This window comes from Penicillium verhagenii, assembly GCF_028828195.1.
Source record: "Penicillium verhagenii strain IBT 33310 chromosome Unknown utg000002l_segment0_segment0, whole genome shotgun sequence".
Taxonomy (NCBI): domain Eukaryota; kingdom Fungi; phylum Ascomycota; class Eurotiomycetes; order Eurotiales; family Aspergillaceae; genus Penicillium; species Penicillium verhagenii.
In genome coordinates, this window is record NW_026643166.1 from 3,494,381 (window position 1) to 3,510,623 (window position 16,243).

Here is a 16,243-nt window from a genome sequence, read left to right on the forward strand (position 1 = left end):
CAAAGCTTCCACTTCACAGGCTGAACCGGCAAGTAAGGCCGAATGGAATCAAGTTGGAAGAGCCAGTTGACTGAGAGAGGGCGTCGACTTATTCAGGGCAATGGTCAAGGCTGCTTTCTGGCATCTCCTTTTTTCCCTTTTTTTTTTCAACCCAGTGGTTCATGCATGTCTTGGATATCTGAAATTTCAGGATAGATCTCGCATGGAACATTCCAACAAGATTCTTTTAGTGTATTAAGACGGCACTCGGTCAACCCTATTTGTCCTGGTGTTCCTGGTTTTTCACTGCCACCAATTTTTTTTTTTTTCAAGACATTGCAAGTTTCCCACGGATCAGTCATTGGCTCTGGTCGTCAGCTGGCCAAGGCTGAAATGCAGGGATAAGAGATTGGTCTTCCACCTCAGCTCTCATGATTGACCAACGGGCGGTCGGAATCCGCCCGATGATGATAAGATCAGCAGTGTTGACGCAAGGAGGCGGGAGATCGGCGGGGCAAGAGTGGGTTCGCGCTTTTTAACACTTAGCCGCCTTGGGGATAGATTTACTAGGTCGGGTCAGGTTTTGATTCCGTGGCGCTGTTCAGAAATGAAAGGCCGAGGCTAATCGGGTTAAGTTTGCTAAGTGTAGATTGAAGAAGATAGCTTGTACAGATCTGTACAGTATGTTCGGAAATTCCGGCAAACAAGCCCTGCCCCATTGATTCAATGTTCCGATACCGACTTCTCCGAGGAAAACATGGTCCACAAAAATAAAAGGTCTAGCGACGAATGAATATATGTGCAATGAAGAAAAATAAAAATGAAAATACATAGAAAAAATCCGACAAAACGATCTAACGATTAGCTGGGTATCAGGTCCACATGGACTCCGTATATATTCGTAACAAAGGAAATAAATTTTCGAAGGATTTTGGGGATCGCCAGAGGGGCAATTAGACAGACTCGTGCCCACGGGTGACGTGGGAGTTATTCGACTCGTAGTTCGGTGGTCTGGAATCATGTTCCACCGTGACAGTAATATCTTGCCGGATCCGCAAAGCGCGCGCAGACCCATCATCACTGCTCATATCCCGGTCATCGCTGGCTTCTAAGCTGATATCGGAGACAGCGGGGCCACTCTTCGTCGGGGTGACCGATGCCGTGTGGAAATCTTGCATATTAAAATCTCCAGAGCGGAGCTGGCTCTGAGGCCCATAGGGTCGAGAATTCTTGCTGTTGGTCCACGGTTGGGACTTGTACCGATCGGTGCCTCTCTTCGATCCTCCAGTCCAGCTCTTCAGGGCGGGGAAGACGTCGCGGAGGAGCGACCAAACAAGTGGCAAGTTCGTCACCAGGATCGCCACGGTGGCTTCACGGAAGTACCAGTTCATGTAGACGTAGGAAATGAGCGATGGGACCAAGCAGTAGATCTTGTTCAAGATGGCGGAAACGATGACGAAAATACCCATTCCGAATAGAATGACCAGGATCATTTTTTGCTTCAGTGGAACGCGCACCTGGACCATCATCGGAATGGCAACGAGCAACATGAAGATATCTGCTGAGATGGAGAGACATCCTTGGACAATTTCGTAGTATTGGTAGGATGAGCATTGATCTTTAGATAGGAGTTAGCTGAGGTGTTGCCAGGATGTACTGCACGCAATATGTTTCTTACAATTTGACGTAGGAACCGCCCAGTAGGCTGATAATGGGCGACATATCAAGAAGAGAGAAAGTTCGGTACCAACAAATCCAACCACAACGTAGATGGCGATCCAGTTGATCCATTTGCGCTGTTTCAATCCCTCCCTGTTCAAGTCTGTTAGCCACCAAATTCTTGACAATTCTCAGATCTAATCACATACGTGATACGAGCATAAATCACCAACATGCATGCCTTCAAACTCCAAACACAGAGAATGAAAGCATGCTCGGAGACAAACACCCATTTGCTGCCCTTTTCTCGTTCGGCGTGAATGGCGGGGGTGATGTGTGCTTTTTCCTCATCGGTCATCAAATTCGAACCTCCGCCTGATGCCACTTGATTTAAGGCGACACATAGAATAGTATACCAGAGCACAGCATTTAACATGAGATAATCATCGGCCTGGAGACCGCGGAGACCTAATCGCCTTACACGGGCAGTGCTATAAAGAATATTTGTTAGCGACAAAGTAACATGGATGTTGAAGGGAGAGTGGCATGAAATGACCACAGCCTTGGAATAACTCACTATCGAAGTACAGCGCCCAGGACACCGACGGCATATAGAGCCCATGTCTCTCGTGCAAAGCGCACGGCAAAATCACCACCAAGACCTGACATTACTGGCCTTTGAAAATTAAATGAGCGTGAGTGGGTGATCAGATCAAGAGAGGGGGAAGAGGGTTTAAAGGGCAGCCACCCACATCTTTATAAAAGTTACCGGAATTTCGATACAATGTATAGACTTTCCGATAGCGCATGCATCTACCGGGACGATCACGTCTCCAGACAGGGGTGGATGGAGCTAAGGCGGAGAGTTCGCCGATTCGTGTGATAGATATTATTGGGAGAGGTTCATGGCCAGGAATGCGTAAGATGGCGTAGGAAGGAATCAAAGGCTTATCATAAAAAGATTGATCTTCCAGTGACAGCACAGTGTGAACCACAGGACCAAGTGGGGGGGGGGATCGATTGGACAACCTTGGAAGGACCCATGTATACAAATTGAGGAACCTTGGAAATGTATTTCTTTTCGGGGAAATTAATCTGATTGCTCAATGCGAGAGAAAATCAACAAGAAAAAAAAAAAAAGGAGAAAGAGTAATAATCTACAGTTTGGTGCCTGACTACGGAGACACCGTATAGTATGATTGCCGATAATGTTCAAATGTTGCTCCCCACCGGGCTTCTGGAGCTCTCTGTGTCGGGGATTGGTTCCTTTGGACCTGCCATTTTAGGGAGGATCAAAAGATTGCAACAGCACTTGAGTATGGAGTGCAATATGTTAAACTTGGCAGGGCGCTATTTCACGTGGGTCAAAGGAATTCTGTCTCAGCCAAAGACTTTTATATTGAAAGGGTGACAAGTACCTACACAGCCCTGGAGGTTGTATAGCCCTTCAATGTTAGTGCAGAGCACACGAGCGTTTCCAGCCTTCCTAATAGGGTATAGGGAAGTAGTACAATTGTTAAAGTAAATGATCCAGCGTATGCGAGGTCTCCACTTTCAAGTGACCAATGTACGAGCTAGATTATATGAATCGAACAAAAAAAAAGCAGACAAAGTTTACGGTCAACATCCGTGGACTTTACTCGATGTGGATCGCTCCGTACATTCCTGAATGACGAGGCATCAAGAAACATATACATAGGCTTTTGGGCTAACCCGCATGTAGCCTGGAGTAAATGGAGTAAATGGAGACCAAAAATGATTAAAAATAATAAAAATGATTAAAAATGATCAAAATGGAGGAGAATGGAGCAAGTGGGGCGCTTAAATCTGGTTCTTTCTTTTTTTCTTTGGTGAGCAATTGAGGGATTTTGATTTTATGGTGGAGACACAAGAGGAGAAGGGGGGGGGAGAAAAGAGAGGATCCCTACTCCGTACGGGGGATTCCGTCAATCTTTTTATGGAGTCCATTCAAATGTTCAAATGTTGCAAGTTCAGCGTGGCAATTTCTTCTGTATGTACACATCCATCAGCTTCAACTTGTGTTAATTGGGCGGCTCAACAGCCGAGCTACAGTAGTGTAAAACGCCGTTGCCGATCGAGGTTCACATGAAGCATCGATGGACCTTTTATAAGTATTGTAGTACATTCATTTAGCTGAATTTTTAGATTAAATCCTGCATAAACGCCCGTCCATGGTCGCAAACATCAACCAATTAACCGAATCATGGTCGGCCTTTTAAAGATACTTTCTTAGTCTTTCGCAAGAATCTTCCAAGAGTACCTGAACCAGAGAAAAGGCCGATTGCTAATTCCCTTAAGGGTTATATGAAGCCCGCTCGGGGACCTACCTAGATCCGGGAGTGCACACGCCATGAGATCGGAGTCTAATTTTGCGTTTCTTTTTTTCCCAGGGATGAATAGTTGAAAGAAGTGGGAAAAAAATCCAAGCAATCAAATGTTACATACTTGTTTTTACCCGTGCTCAAAAGGTGGTTTTCCTTTATGTGGGAAGCATATCCACAGCTTTTTACGCGAGGTTGGGGAAAGATTCTTGGGGCGTCGATCCCCGACCATAAAACGATCCACGGATTGCGAATAGCCGGTTCTATCCGACAATCATGTAGTACTCAACACTCTTGGGTAAAGATAAATAAAAAGAAGCTGATCATCATACCTAATTTCTGGCTTCTCAAGGATCAATTGATGTGTTGTTTTACGCTCTAGATATTCCATGCATATCTACTAGTATTATACAGTACTAGTAGTACATACAATTCACTAGTTCGCGATCTAAAACAACCTTGGAACGAGGCTCCCACTAAGCTTAAATCGTACAGGGTTGCAACCTTTTCTCCCTGCTAGATCCAACAGTGGATAAATTAATTAATTTGCGATGGAGTAAACGGCGTAATCGCCCAGATCTAGTCATGCCACCTTCTGTATGTCTCACTCTGAAGCTACTGATTTTTTGACTCATCTCAATTTTGCGACAGGATAAACCTCGGATGTTGAAGAATGCAAGAATGCCATGTGGAAAGAACTCGATTCTAGAAGATTGGAAGAAATGTTCCAAGGTTGTTATCTCTATACTTTGGCATGCAAGTCAATACGAATACGTCATGCACTCCTGAGGTTCGCTTCTCAATTGCAGTGTACTAGTACATAATTAGTTACAGTGCCTAGTAGAGTAAGTACCAAGTGTACATGTAAGCGAGGCATAGATCGGCACCTGAGGCAGTTCTTGGGCTAAACAATCTCGCGGGGTTTCAAGTACATTTGCTGACTTAAACCATCCATTCTTACTGTATACACAACAATCTCTCGGGGTCATACAATGACCAAATCGCATAGAATAAGCAATAAATCCTAGATAAAAGGAATCACAATCGAAACAACGGCCCCGTTTCTCCACTACCCGGTGAATCATGTTCCAGATAGATCACCCCAGAATCCAGATTAGAGTAAAGGGAAGTCTATGAAAAAAAAAAAAAAAGAAGAATTATGGTGCTTGACTATGGAGTATCAAAATCCGCCAGCCAAGGTCACGAAAAATTCTTTCTGTTGAAGCTCCCCTTCTGGGTCAAGCGTGCTGCACGATTCTCCGCGTCCAGGCTTACTTTTGGTTGGAGTTTGGCTGAGTCGCCCCTAAAGCTGTCCAATGACGGGATGACTGGGCTCCACTCATCGTACTGAGTAGCCACCGGGAATGCCTCCCCGGGCAAATGATTGGTTGGAGATTGGGGTAGGGATGATTAGAGTGGCTAGAGATGTGGAGTCTCCAAAGATGGATTTCACGGTTGAAGGATGTTCGTCTTGCGTGGTAAACTGCTGCTCCGGGGCATTCGGAGGGGCCGCCAGTGTGTAAACGACTCCACCCCCCTCGACAGGGCAATAATATAGGCTCGACTTGCTCCTTTTCCCAAGATCCTTCAGCATTCATTTTTTGGTCTCATATATAATAAAAGGCTCACATCCCCCTCCTTTCCTTTCTCTCAATTTGGAGAGAGAAGAGCCTGTGCGAAATCAACCCGGTCGCCCCCCACCGTCTCTTGCATCCCCTTGGGTTCGCAATTCCCCATCGGCGAGAGCCTCTTAATTAAAACAAAAAAAAACCTTGTCGGAAAGTCAATCTTCGCGTGGAAGATATATACAAATCATCACCATGTCAACCGAATTCGACGAGAAAATGAAGGCCCAAACCACGGAGCCATATGAGGAGGATCAGCTTCAAGGTGAACAGGTCAACGCGTCCGGTCATCGCCAGGAAGTCGATCGGAACTTCAACTTGCTCAGTCTTTGCGCTATCGCCGTCACGACTGGAAATACTTGGATCGCTCAGGGTGGTAGTGTGGTGACCGCATTGAGTAACGGTGGATTGGCTGGATGTATCTATGAATTGTACAGTCTCAACTTCAAATTTCTCAACATCCCGCTATGCATATCTTGACTAACCTTTTCTTCTTCTATAGTATCGCTGTCTCGATCTGTTATTGGATGGTCGCCGCCTCCTTGGCCGAGTTGGCATCAGGTATGCCCTCGGCCAGTGGTGTTTACCATTGGGCTTCTGTCACTGCCGGCAAGTATGGTCGTGTCTGTGGTTTCTTCGCAGGTTGGTGGAATTGTCTGGCGTGGATCCTGGGTGCCGCCTCCATGTCTTTGATCATGGCCCAGCAACTTGTTTCGATGTATGCTTTGATGAATCCCTCTTTCGAGATCCAGACTTGGAACACCTTCGTGACTTTCATCATCGTGACTTGGGTGGCCTGCTGTATTGTTCTCTTCATGAACCGTTTCTTGCCTTATATCGGTAATCTTGGCATGTTGTTCATTCTTGCCGGCGTCTTTGTCACCATCATCGTCTGTGCTGTCATGCCCTCTGTCAACGGCGACTCCTACAAATCGAATGAGGCCGTCTGGGAACAATGGACCAACGGAACCAACTACTCGCAACAGGGCTTCGTTTTCGTCATGGGTATGCTGAACGGTGCATACAGTGTCGGTACCCCCGACTGCTCCTCCCACTTGGCTGAGGAGATCCCCAAGCCAAGCCGTAACATCCCCAAGGCTATCCTGGCCCAGATGGGCGTCGGTTTCATCACCGGTCTCCTTTACATGATCGCCATCTTCTACTCCATCCAGGATCTCGACAAAGTCGCCAACAGCAGCTACAAATTCCCCCTCGCCGAGATCTACTACCAAGCCACTGGATCCCGTGGCGGTGGCCTCGGTCTCTTGATTGTCGCCTTCATCCCGACCTTCATCACCGCAACCGGTTGCTACATCACCGCCGGTCGCACGCTATGGACCCTCTCCCGTGACCGTGCCACCCCCTGCCACAACTGGGTCGGTCAGATCAACAGCAAGTTCCACAACCCTTTCAACGCTACTCTCGTCTGTGGTTGCGTCGTCACTGTCCTCGCCTGCATTTACCTTGGATCGACTACCGCCTTTAGCGCTTTTGTCGGTTGCTTCGTGCAACTGTCCAGTCTTTCTTACTTCATGGCTATCTTCCCTCACATCCTTACTCGTCGCAGCTCTTTCGTGCCAGGATTCTTCTTCATGAACCACACTATCGGCTTCATCATCAACGTTCTCTCCTGCATCTACATTCTCGCTTTCGTCGTCATCTTCTGCTTCCCTTACGCTCTTCCCGTCGATGCTGCCTCGATGAACTACGCCAGTCTGTTGACTGGTGGTCTGAGCATTTTCGTCGGAATCTGGTGGTTTGTTCGCCAGGGCGCTTACGAGGGACCCAAAAATATCCCCTTGACTGACAAGGATGTTATGGAAGATGCCCAGTAGAGGGGGTGTGCCATTTGATGAAGGATTGATAGAGAGGCTTTTTGTTCTTTTTTCTTGTTCTTTTCATATACCACTTCGCACTCTTTCGCTATACCTATACTTCATTTCCTGCTGATGGTCATGCATGTATGGCCTTCAGATTGCTTTTTTTTAACTTCTTTTTCTCTCTCTTGATGTGATGATGTGATATTCGCTTTTTGTGTGTCATTTTAATTGTGCTATAGCTTGGACTCGTGTGTAAATCATGTATTGCACTCATAATTACATAGCTTTCCGGGACATGAGCCCGAAAATAAAATAAATTTACCTGAAGACATCGATATTTCTTTTTTCGTTTACAGAACTCTCAAGGCTATTCAAAATTTCCGTCATGTGAATGGCATCTTCCATCCAAGTTGGGAAATGACAGCCATCCACGGTGCTGTGATTGGTGAGTGCTGGTTAACATATGGCTCGCCAGGATGAAGATCATCACGTTTCCATATTGCTTCGACAGCAGCCATTGTTGAGGGCACGTTGCTGATCGGTTTATTTCGCTTCAACACGGTGAACCAGGCAAGAATCTTTACTCGTGAATCCTCCTGAACGACACAACTTGCGATAAAAAGCGCCCACATTGGGTATGGTAGGAAGCCTAGATGTTCTCCATGTTGATCATGAATTTATTCTAATGTACTAAGGAGTTTGGGAAGGTAGTCTTTTTGGATGATGTTGCTTCGACAGGCATGGCCCCCTATCGCCAGGTGCAAGTAGATCCAGGTTGCTTGCTCGAATGCAAATGAATGGAGGCTCATTAACTCTGTGCTGTGAGTGGCCGCTGGGAGATCTGTCAAATCTTTCAAGCGGCGTTGGAGGGCTGTGAATGCATGAATTGTATGGCCGCGGGTTGCAGTGTGTTGGTTGAATAAAGACCTTCGCCTTCGGGCTTCAATGCTTATACAAGATATTATTTCTAGCAACTCTGGCGAGATACCTGTACAAGGATGGATTTTCCTGTAATCACGATCTGTGAGGAAAGGGAACATGGAGGGTACCTCGGTTGACCATCGACAATTGTCCAGAGATATTTCTTCACCGTTGGTGTTGGAAATGGTTGTACTTAGAAAGGTATCCTTCTCAGTAAAGAAGACATGAACCAATTCTAGCACCTCTTGACTAAATACTTCGTATTTTGCAGTAGATTTGCCATCTGTGTAGAGTCTCATAATCTGAATTGTCGCTTTCATATGGAATGTCCACTCCATGACACTTCCGCTAGCTATCTCTAGGAGACAGTGAAACATGACAAGCAGAAGCAGGGAATCTCGCTCGCATTTTGTTCTGTCTGGAGTTTTCATTTCGTAGAGTCCATGCTGAGGTATCAAGTTCCGAAGGTATTGGAGAGAGCGACATTTGTGCGTGAGAATCATTTCATCGTATCGAGCGCTATCGTGACTGGAGCACTGGTTGCGGAGGATGTGGGCAGCCCAGGCGATTGACAGGTGGAGAAGACCTTCTGATTGAAAACATAATGGGAGTAGAACTGATCGCCATGGGTTTTCATGATCTACCAGAGATCTTCTAGCCGTGCAAATATTGCTAACTTTATAATCGTCAGTAGGGAGAGCGATTATTTGTAATATGCTGGGGACAAACAATAGTGGAAAAGATAAATCTCGCGTGCTTCTAAGGAAGGGCACTGCGACAGAGAAAATGCGACAGTGTCAAAACGGGGTTTTAAGTCAGTTGTGGTTGACTTCGTTTTTTCAATCTCCAATCCCAGTGTTGGACGCTCATAGAGAGACCGCATATCACGAGAGGTTGTATTAAGCCAATATATGGTGGCATGTGATCTTTCGGGGAGGTGATGGTACAATTGAATGTTTTCACTCTTCTGACATCGATGCTTCGTTCCAGTTCTGCCAAACGCGATGCCCATGGTCTGAGCTTCATCTTCCCACAGCAGACGAATGCCATATTTGCACGGGAGTTGTCGCTTGAGACACCCGCTGCAAGTTGGTTTCTCTTCTGATCACCATACCATGTTATCCATACCATTCTATCTTCATGCAAGCCACAGTGAGAATCGTACTCACCTGTGCATCTTCGTCGTCGTTCTATTATGAAGATTAGATCTGAAATTATTGACAGAGTGAGGAACTGACTTACTCTTACAATTCCAGCATCCTGATCGTGTTCGTTTGATCTTTTGATTCGCGTGGTCTTTCATTGTCTTTCATTGTTTTGGGCCTTCGTTAAGAGTTGAATGGGGTCGGTAGAAGTAAGCTGAATCGAGGTCTGATCGATCTGTGAGAGATAACGTTGAGGGGCAACGCGACTTATCAGCGCTGACAGCGCCTATAGGAAAGCCCCCGACTTAACTTACCTATTTTGGAGAAGGTATACCACATGCATCTTCCCTCATAATCACTTTTTTAATTGTCTGTAGATAACTGAAATAAGACAAGATTGGCATATTTTCTAGTCTTCGAATAGCGGCCCTGTTTAGCCCGCGGGCAATATTCGTATCGAGTCCACGACATTTACAATGACCTCACAGTAAGCTCTCCGTAGGTATCCCCCAACCAGACATATCGTTAAGATCCTTCGATGTCTCCTGGTGAGGAATCGTTGAATAATCCCCAGCGGTCACACCAGGCCTCCACTTCCATTTTTTGGCGATCTCCGGATCAAGAGTACCTTCCATCATTTCGACAATATACTGACCCAGAACCGGAAGAAACTTGAACCCGTGGGCGGATCCACCAGTCGCAATCTCTAGATTCTTGTGGATTGGATGTGGTGTAATCAGAAAGTGGTAATCAGGCATATCGCCATCCCTGAAAATGAATCATATTAGTGATGGGGGATAAGAAAGGCAGCCTCCCCAAAGAAAACATACCAGCAGATCCTAGTTTCAACCCACTCTCGCTGAGCAAGCTCTGGCACAAATTCTGTCATCCAATTCCGAAGACGAGCTTCAATCTCGTCAGGTATTCCATCTGAAGGATTGTCAGAGCGGTAGCGAGGAAGTGATAATCCGTTGTAGGATTTCGCGTAGTTTGTGACAAAGTGAATCGCCCCAATTTTCATGATACCGTCTTCTTGTGGAGGGAACAGGAGGCCTACGACAGGATGTTAGTGTATAAACTATTGACATAAAGGATCATCTCTACTTACCTCCCTCAAGATGATCAATCATCGGCATTGTTCGATACTTCTCAACTTCTTCGGGGTTCAGTTGGATATGACCAACGGTATGACCGTAAGCCACAATTTGCCCTTTTAAATCTAGAAGTCTCCCCGACGCAGCCCCCGCTGCAAGAACAATCTTATTTCCGAAATAATTTGTGCCATTCACACATTTGACGCCAATACACGTCTGATGCTCATCATAAAGCAACTGTTGCGCATACCCCGCATCGCCAGAGATGTACTTTACTCCAGCTTTCTTGGCTTCTTCAGCCATCCGCACAATCCCTTGCCTGGCATTTACCCATGCGGCATTGGGACTCCAATATGAACTCCAACCTTGAAAGTCTCCATTCAGCACGGGCCATCTCTTATGGATCTCCTCGGTGGACATAAGTCGCGGTGGCTCAAATCCGAGGGCTTGGGCGCTTTTTATTGAGCCGTCCACAAAGGCTTGTGAACGATCGCTCACCCCAATGATCCAGCCACTCGGGTTGTAAAGCCCAGCAAACAAGCCCTTGGGATCGCTCCATATGGTTCTCGCATCGGAGGCTAACTTGGCGTACAGAGGCTCTGGATATTCTGTGCGGACAACCTTGTTGATATCGTTACCAGCTGCCTCTTTCGAAGGCACGGCGAATCGATCAAGAACGATAACATTGGTGTAATTTTTCTTTGCCAAATGGTAGGCTGTTGAAGTGCCAAAGGTGCCACCGCCGATAATGATGATCGGTTCTGATAGATGGGGGGAAGTCATTTCGACTCAAGTTTGTTGCAACCTTAGATTCAAATGTTGGTTTCAATAGAAAATACAATGGATATTTGCACCCGTGGGCATGACTGACTTTGTAACTCCCTGGCAAAGTAAGACTTTTTTATATTTCAGTCAATAGTGTGTTGTATGTCACTGTGAGATAGGTATCTGCAGCCAAGGGCAAGTCGATGCGCTGCTTGAACACCTGGGTATGCTGCCAGCCTGTCATTGATGTTTCACAAGTCTGGTGATAGGTGCCGTGAACTTCTAACGATAAGAATTAAAAAGGGCAGGCTCACCAATCAACGGCCATAAATTATGCATTAATACCTAAGCCCACATGGACACCTGTGAGAGGACTAATCCATAAGAACATTCTTAAGTCCGAAGTTTACTCCGAGTCCAAGCTCGAGTTCCGGTTGGTTGCTTCAAAATTGAAAAGATTTAGAGATTGCGCTGCGCGGTGGATACTAGTAGTTGATAAGGAGCACACCCAATCAACATGGATTCTAATGATCTGGCGCATCGACCTTCCTCTGTTCTGATGTTTTTCTTGGCGCTTTCGAGGTTGATATGAAAGCTGTTCATATCCAGTCAAGATATCCTTTGAGTGTTCCAAGGTTGTAGATAATAGATAAAGCCCGGTAATCTCTTAATACCTAGGCATGCTACTATCATAGCTTAGATGGATGGATCAGTTGATTATGGAGTATCCGATGACATCTGGATTGAATGGGCATGTATAAATACCTGTAGGTGCCAAATAGATACTACCTTTGTTTTTGCGCTAGAGGTGTTCTCAATTTTGACAATGTCACAGTTCCAGGATACGAAAGAAGCCTCTGTTGATCCACCATTGTCCGCTGATACAGCAAGCGAAGATAATGTAGGAGAGGTGGTGGAAGTGCACAATAATTCGGGATTTCACCGTACCTTCACTCCTAGACAAATTCACGTACATACGCGTCCCGTTCAACCCTTCCAAACGTTGTTCCCCGAACCGCATTGGCTAACTCCATTTCACAGGCTATTTCTCTCGGAGGCCAGATTGGCGCCGGTCTCTTCATTTCCACAGGGTCGAATTTACGCGATGGTGGCCCCGGCTCCCTTTTCCTGGGGTTTGCAGTTGTGTGTTCGTGTGTATGGGCAGTCCTCCAGACAGTCAGTGAAATGACAATCAGTTTTCCTACCTCTGGTAATTTTATCGACTATGCCGATCGCTTTGTTGACCCAGCTTTGGCCTTTGCTGCTGGCTTTTCAATGTGGATTGGCTGGACGGCTATTATCGCGTCGGAAGCAACTTTCTTCTCGGTTGTTGTGAATTACTGGGCAAAGGAGGCCGTTCCTGAAGTTGTTTGGTGTATGTTGTTGTTCCATACCCGATGGCCAAGTCGATCTAGTAGTCGATCCTCCAATTATTCCATGGTCGGAACTAACTATGATGCATAGTAACCATCTTCTTGGTTCTAATGTTTATCATTTTCAGCCTGCCCAATGTCGTTTTCGGCTGGTTTGAATACTTTACCTCCATTCTAAAGATCCTTGTCTTGATCATATTCATCATTGTTGGTATCGCGATCATATTTGGCGCCGGTCCAGAGGGCTCAATGTACCATGGTGATACATGGCAAGATGGGAAAGCCTTCTTGAATGGGTTCAAGGGGTTTGGAAACAGTGTTCTGCTAGCCATTCTAGCAATTGGAGGTAAATATTGTTTTTTTGACTGGCGCGGATCTCCTTTACATGTATTAACAAAGATTAACCAACTTTTCCCCACAGATAACACTTTCACAGGTTTCCTTGCTGGAGAGTCTAAGAGCCCCCGCTTCTCTGTGGCCCATGCTGTCTTCCTGATTCCCATTCGCGTTTCAGTCTTCTATCTCACGTCGGTAGTACTGATAGGTATCTTGATTTCTCCCACCAACAAAAATCTCCTGGGTAGTAGCGGTGTCGCTGCATCACCATTCGTCATCGCAATTGATCAGGCTGGGATACCAGGTCTCCCGGATTTCCTCAACGTGGTCATCATGTTCGCGGTGGCCGCCATTGCAGCAGAAAGCTTTTATATCGCTTCGCGAATTCTTCAAACAATGGCACATCAAGGCCTAATATCCTCCTGGGTAGCGAAAGTGGACTCACGGGGACGTCCCCGGGCAGCGCTGGCCATAACGAGCTTTCTCTGTATCGTTCTCACATACATCAATCTCAGTGGACAAGGTACAACGGTGTTTAATTGGTTGGCGCAAATCGCTAGCACGGGATACTTCATGGTTTGGTTTGTTATTTCCATCACGTCGTTTCGCTTTCGAGCGGCTCTCAAGGCCCAGAATGATCCGCTCTTCACACAGATTTATGCTTGGAGGTGCAGTATCTGGCCATTTCCTACGATTTGGCTTCTTACGTGCTGTTGCTTTTACATTGCTTGCTCTTTGTACCTGGCATTATATCCTATTGTATGAGCCTCACTTTCCTTCCCCTCTCTTCTTTCCAGGCAGTGAGCCAGGTTAATATTTTATGACTCTAGGGATCCGATACGCCGACTGCCTACTACTTCTTCCAATATATGTTTGGCCTGATCCTGATTTTGTTCAGTGGACTGGCCTATAAACTCATCTTCCGAACCAAACTTCGTGATCCTCGCAAGGTAGATTTGCAAACTGGACGAAGAGCACTTCTGATAGAAGAGATCAAAGAGTTGGATGACTATGAGAAAATGCCTGGATGGAGGAAATTTCTTTCTTTCGTTCAATTATGGTAGTTCAAACATTTGAAGGGTAAACCTTGGAAGGGACCTGTGAAATCAATACATACATGTATTCACGAGGTCTCCAGGAGCAGATCAATTAGGTAGTCGATCAGTATATACAATTATCATTGTCACTCCAATCATGGCAGGACTATTTAAATACAGGATTTTCATGCGGTCGTGATTCCCAATGAACGGGAATTGAAACTTTCCAGCCTTCAGATGTCGGAAGGGCTGAAACAAGAAAACAATCGGTTTCTTGCACTGCAACAGATGTCCCACTTAAGGTTCAAACGAAGGCTGACTGACTCGTCGACCATTGTTCTTTTCTCGGTCGGCAGCAAGAGACTTGGCGAATTTGCTGTTCTCGCGGATCTGTGGCCCCTTCCAGTAGAACACATAAATGGGAGCCACGACTAGGCAAGACAGACAACCCAGAATTGTACTGGCATATTGAACATGCCATTTGCTGCCGATATTGGTGTACATTGGGGTGGCATACATTGCTGAAATACCAGCCAGAAGATCACGAGCGAAGGCGTTACCACCACAAGCAGAAGCCGAATACACACCGTAGGATGCGATCATATAATCCACAGACGATAGATAGATAGCGTAATTGGCGATTCCGACCATCGTAGAGAATATCATGGATGCAATCCATGGAATACCGCGCTCTTTGCCGAAAGATGTCCAGGCAAAACCGAACAGGCCGATCGGCTCGAATGGCGCAAGCCACAGAAGCCACTTGAGGCGACGTTCAGGCGGGATTGCTTCGTTGCCATGTTTCTTGCGAAGATGTTCATCTCTAGCAAACCAAGGGAAGTAGGAAATATATGTGAGTAAGTAGGCAAGGTTGATTGGGATAACAGCCCAAGCACAAGCCAAAATTCCAAAATCCCAGCCCTGCTCGTACACGGTTGTGAAACTCTCCAGGAAGGTGAAGATAAGTGCATCGGAGAATCCGGATAGAAGAGAAAGACATAAAACGATGGGCTCGCGTAGCAGCATGTGGAAGGGTCTGATCCAAATTTTACCAGCCTCCTTGAGGGAAATGCGAGGCTTCTTGAGCTCGTTTGGTCCGTAACAGTTCGGGTCTTCTCCGGTCTTGCGGCGACGCTTCGCTTCTCTGTCGATAAGAATCGTCGAACGACTCTCAGGCATGAAGAAGATGATCGCTTGAGTGACGGCTCCGAAAATGAGCTGGATCCAGAAGAACCACTGCCAATCAAGGACTATCGGACATTATGGTTAGTAAATAGTCTAGATAAGTGGGAGACTAGTATGAAACTTACATCGCTCAATTGGACCACCGATGACACCACCAATACTCGTTCCAATACAGGAGGAAAACACGATAAAGGCCAGAGGGAATTGCTGTGAATCAGGTTCGTATATATCGGCGATTAGACCTAGGGTGACACTACCACCGGCGGTAGAAATTCCACCCAAGGCACGGGCGACGACAACGGATCCCCAATTAGGAGCCAATGCAGCGGGGAGTTGCCAGATGTTAATCAAAAACATTGAGAGCTGGAGGATGGGCCATCGGCCGAACTCCTCACTCCACGGCGCCCAAAGCTCACATCCAATAGAATAGGTGACAAGGTAGGCCATTTGACCAGTCCGCGCGTGTTGTTGACTAATGTCAAAGGCCTTTGAGAGTGGAATCACTGCATTGGGGAAAACAGAAGTATTGAAGTTCATGGACACCTGCACAAAAGCAACAGCCACAAGGTACGACCATTTCTTCCATCGGGGCCAACAGTAGCCCAATTTATCGTAGCACTGATCTTCTTTTAGTTCGTAGGGATCATCGGGGACGATACCGCCATTTTCGTCCTTCTCGATTGGGGGAACTAGGCCGTCGTCCGAGGGGTCGCTGGAGCTCAGAGCATTGTCTGAGTGTTGAGCATCGGGGGTAGCCTCGGGGCTATCCAAGGGGGGTTTTCGCTCAGACATTGATCAGATAAGAACAGTCGGCTGCAGAGCAAGGAAGTCGATCTCTGGCGGATGCTTTGATTTAACTATCCGAAAGAAAAATGTGCGTCAGACCCAACACGACACTGGACAAAATCGTCATAGTTCTGAAACCGGTTTATATTTTTTAGAGCCAGAGTTTATCAGTGGAG

The 16,243-nt window shown here is 46.4% G+C and overlaps 6 protein-coding genes across 6 annotated transcripts; 2 read left to right on the forward strand and 4 right to left on the reverse strand.

The window, feature by feature from the left end:
* Positions 1-932: 932 nt before the first annotated feature.
* On the reverse strand, positions 933-2,307 carry N7466_001278 (uncharacterized protein; the record flags this gene model as incomplete). Its single annotated transcript, XM_057160676.1, has 4 exons — positions 933-1,597; positions 1,658-1,791; positions 1,848-2,129; positions 2,216-2,307. 4 exons carry the CDS (start codon positions 2,305-2,307, stop codon positions 933-935), a joined length of 1,173 nt encoding a protein of 390 aa, XP_057026924.1.
* A 3,493-nt stretch (positions 2,308-5,800) lies between these two features.
* N7466_001279 (uncharacterized protein) lies at positions 5,801-7,440 on the forward strand (the record flags this gene model as incomplete). The annotated part of the gene is made up of 2 exons (XM_057160677.1): positions 5,801-6,036; positions 6,108-7,440. The coding sequence occupies 2 exons, from the start codon at positions 5,801-5,803 to the stop codon at positions 7,438-7,440; spliced, it is 1,569 nt and encodes a 522-aa protein (XP_057026925.1).
* Positions 7,441-7,808: 368 nt separating this feature from the next.
* Positions 7,809-8,057, reverse strand: N7466_001280 (uncharacterized protein; the record flags this gene model as incomplete). The annotated part of the gene is made up of 1 exon (XM_057160678.1): positions 7,809-8,057. One exon carries the CDS (start codon positions 8,055-8,057, stop codon positions 7,809-7,811), a length of 249 nt encoding a protein of 82 aa, XP_057026926.1.
* Positions 8,058-9,979: 1,922 nt separating this feature from the next.
* Positions 9,980-11,368, reverse strand: N7466_001281 (NAD(P)/FAD-dependent oxidoreductase; the record flags this gene model as incomplete). The annotated part of the gene is made up of 3 exons (XM_057160679.1): positions 9,980-10,259; positions 10,322-10,544; positions 10,600-11,368. Coding segments are annotated over 3 exons (1,272 nt in total), but the record flags the coding sequence as incomplete, so codon positions are not given.
* Positions 11,369-12,185: 817 nt separating this feature from the next.
* N7466_001282 (uncharacterized protein) lies at positions 12,186-14,123 on the forward strand (the record flags this gene model as incomplete). Its single annotated transcript, XM_057160680.1, has 5 exons — positions 12,186-12,320; positions 12,392-12,725; positions 12,815-13,069; positions 13,145-13,818; positions 13,890-14,123. Coding segments are annotated over 5 exons (1,632 nt in total), but the record flags the coding sequence as incomplete, so codon positions are not given.
* Positions 14,124-14,393: 270 nt separating this feature from the next.
* Positions 14,394-16,073, reverse strand: N7466_001283 (sugar transporter; the record flags this gene model as incomplete). Its single annotated transcript, XM_057160681.1, has 2 exons — positions 14,394-15,346; positions 15,407-16,073. The coding sequence occupies 2 exons, from the start codon at positions 16,071-16,073 to the stop codon at positions 14,394-14,396; spliced, it is 1,620 nt and encodes a 539-aa protein (XP_057026929.1).
* Positions 16,074-16,243: the final 170 nt, after the last annotated feature.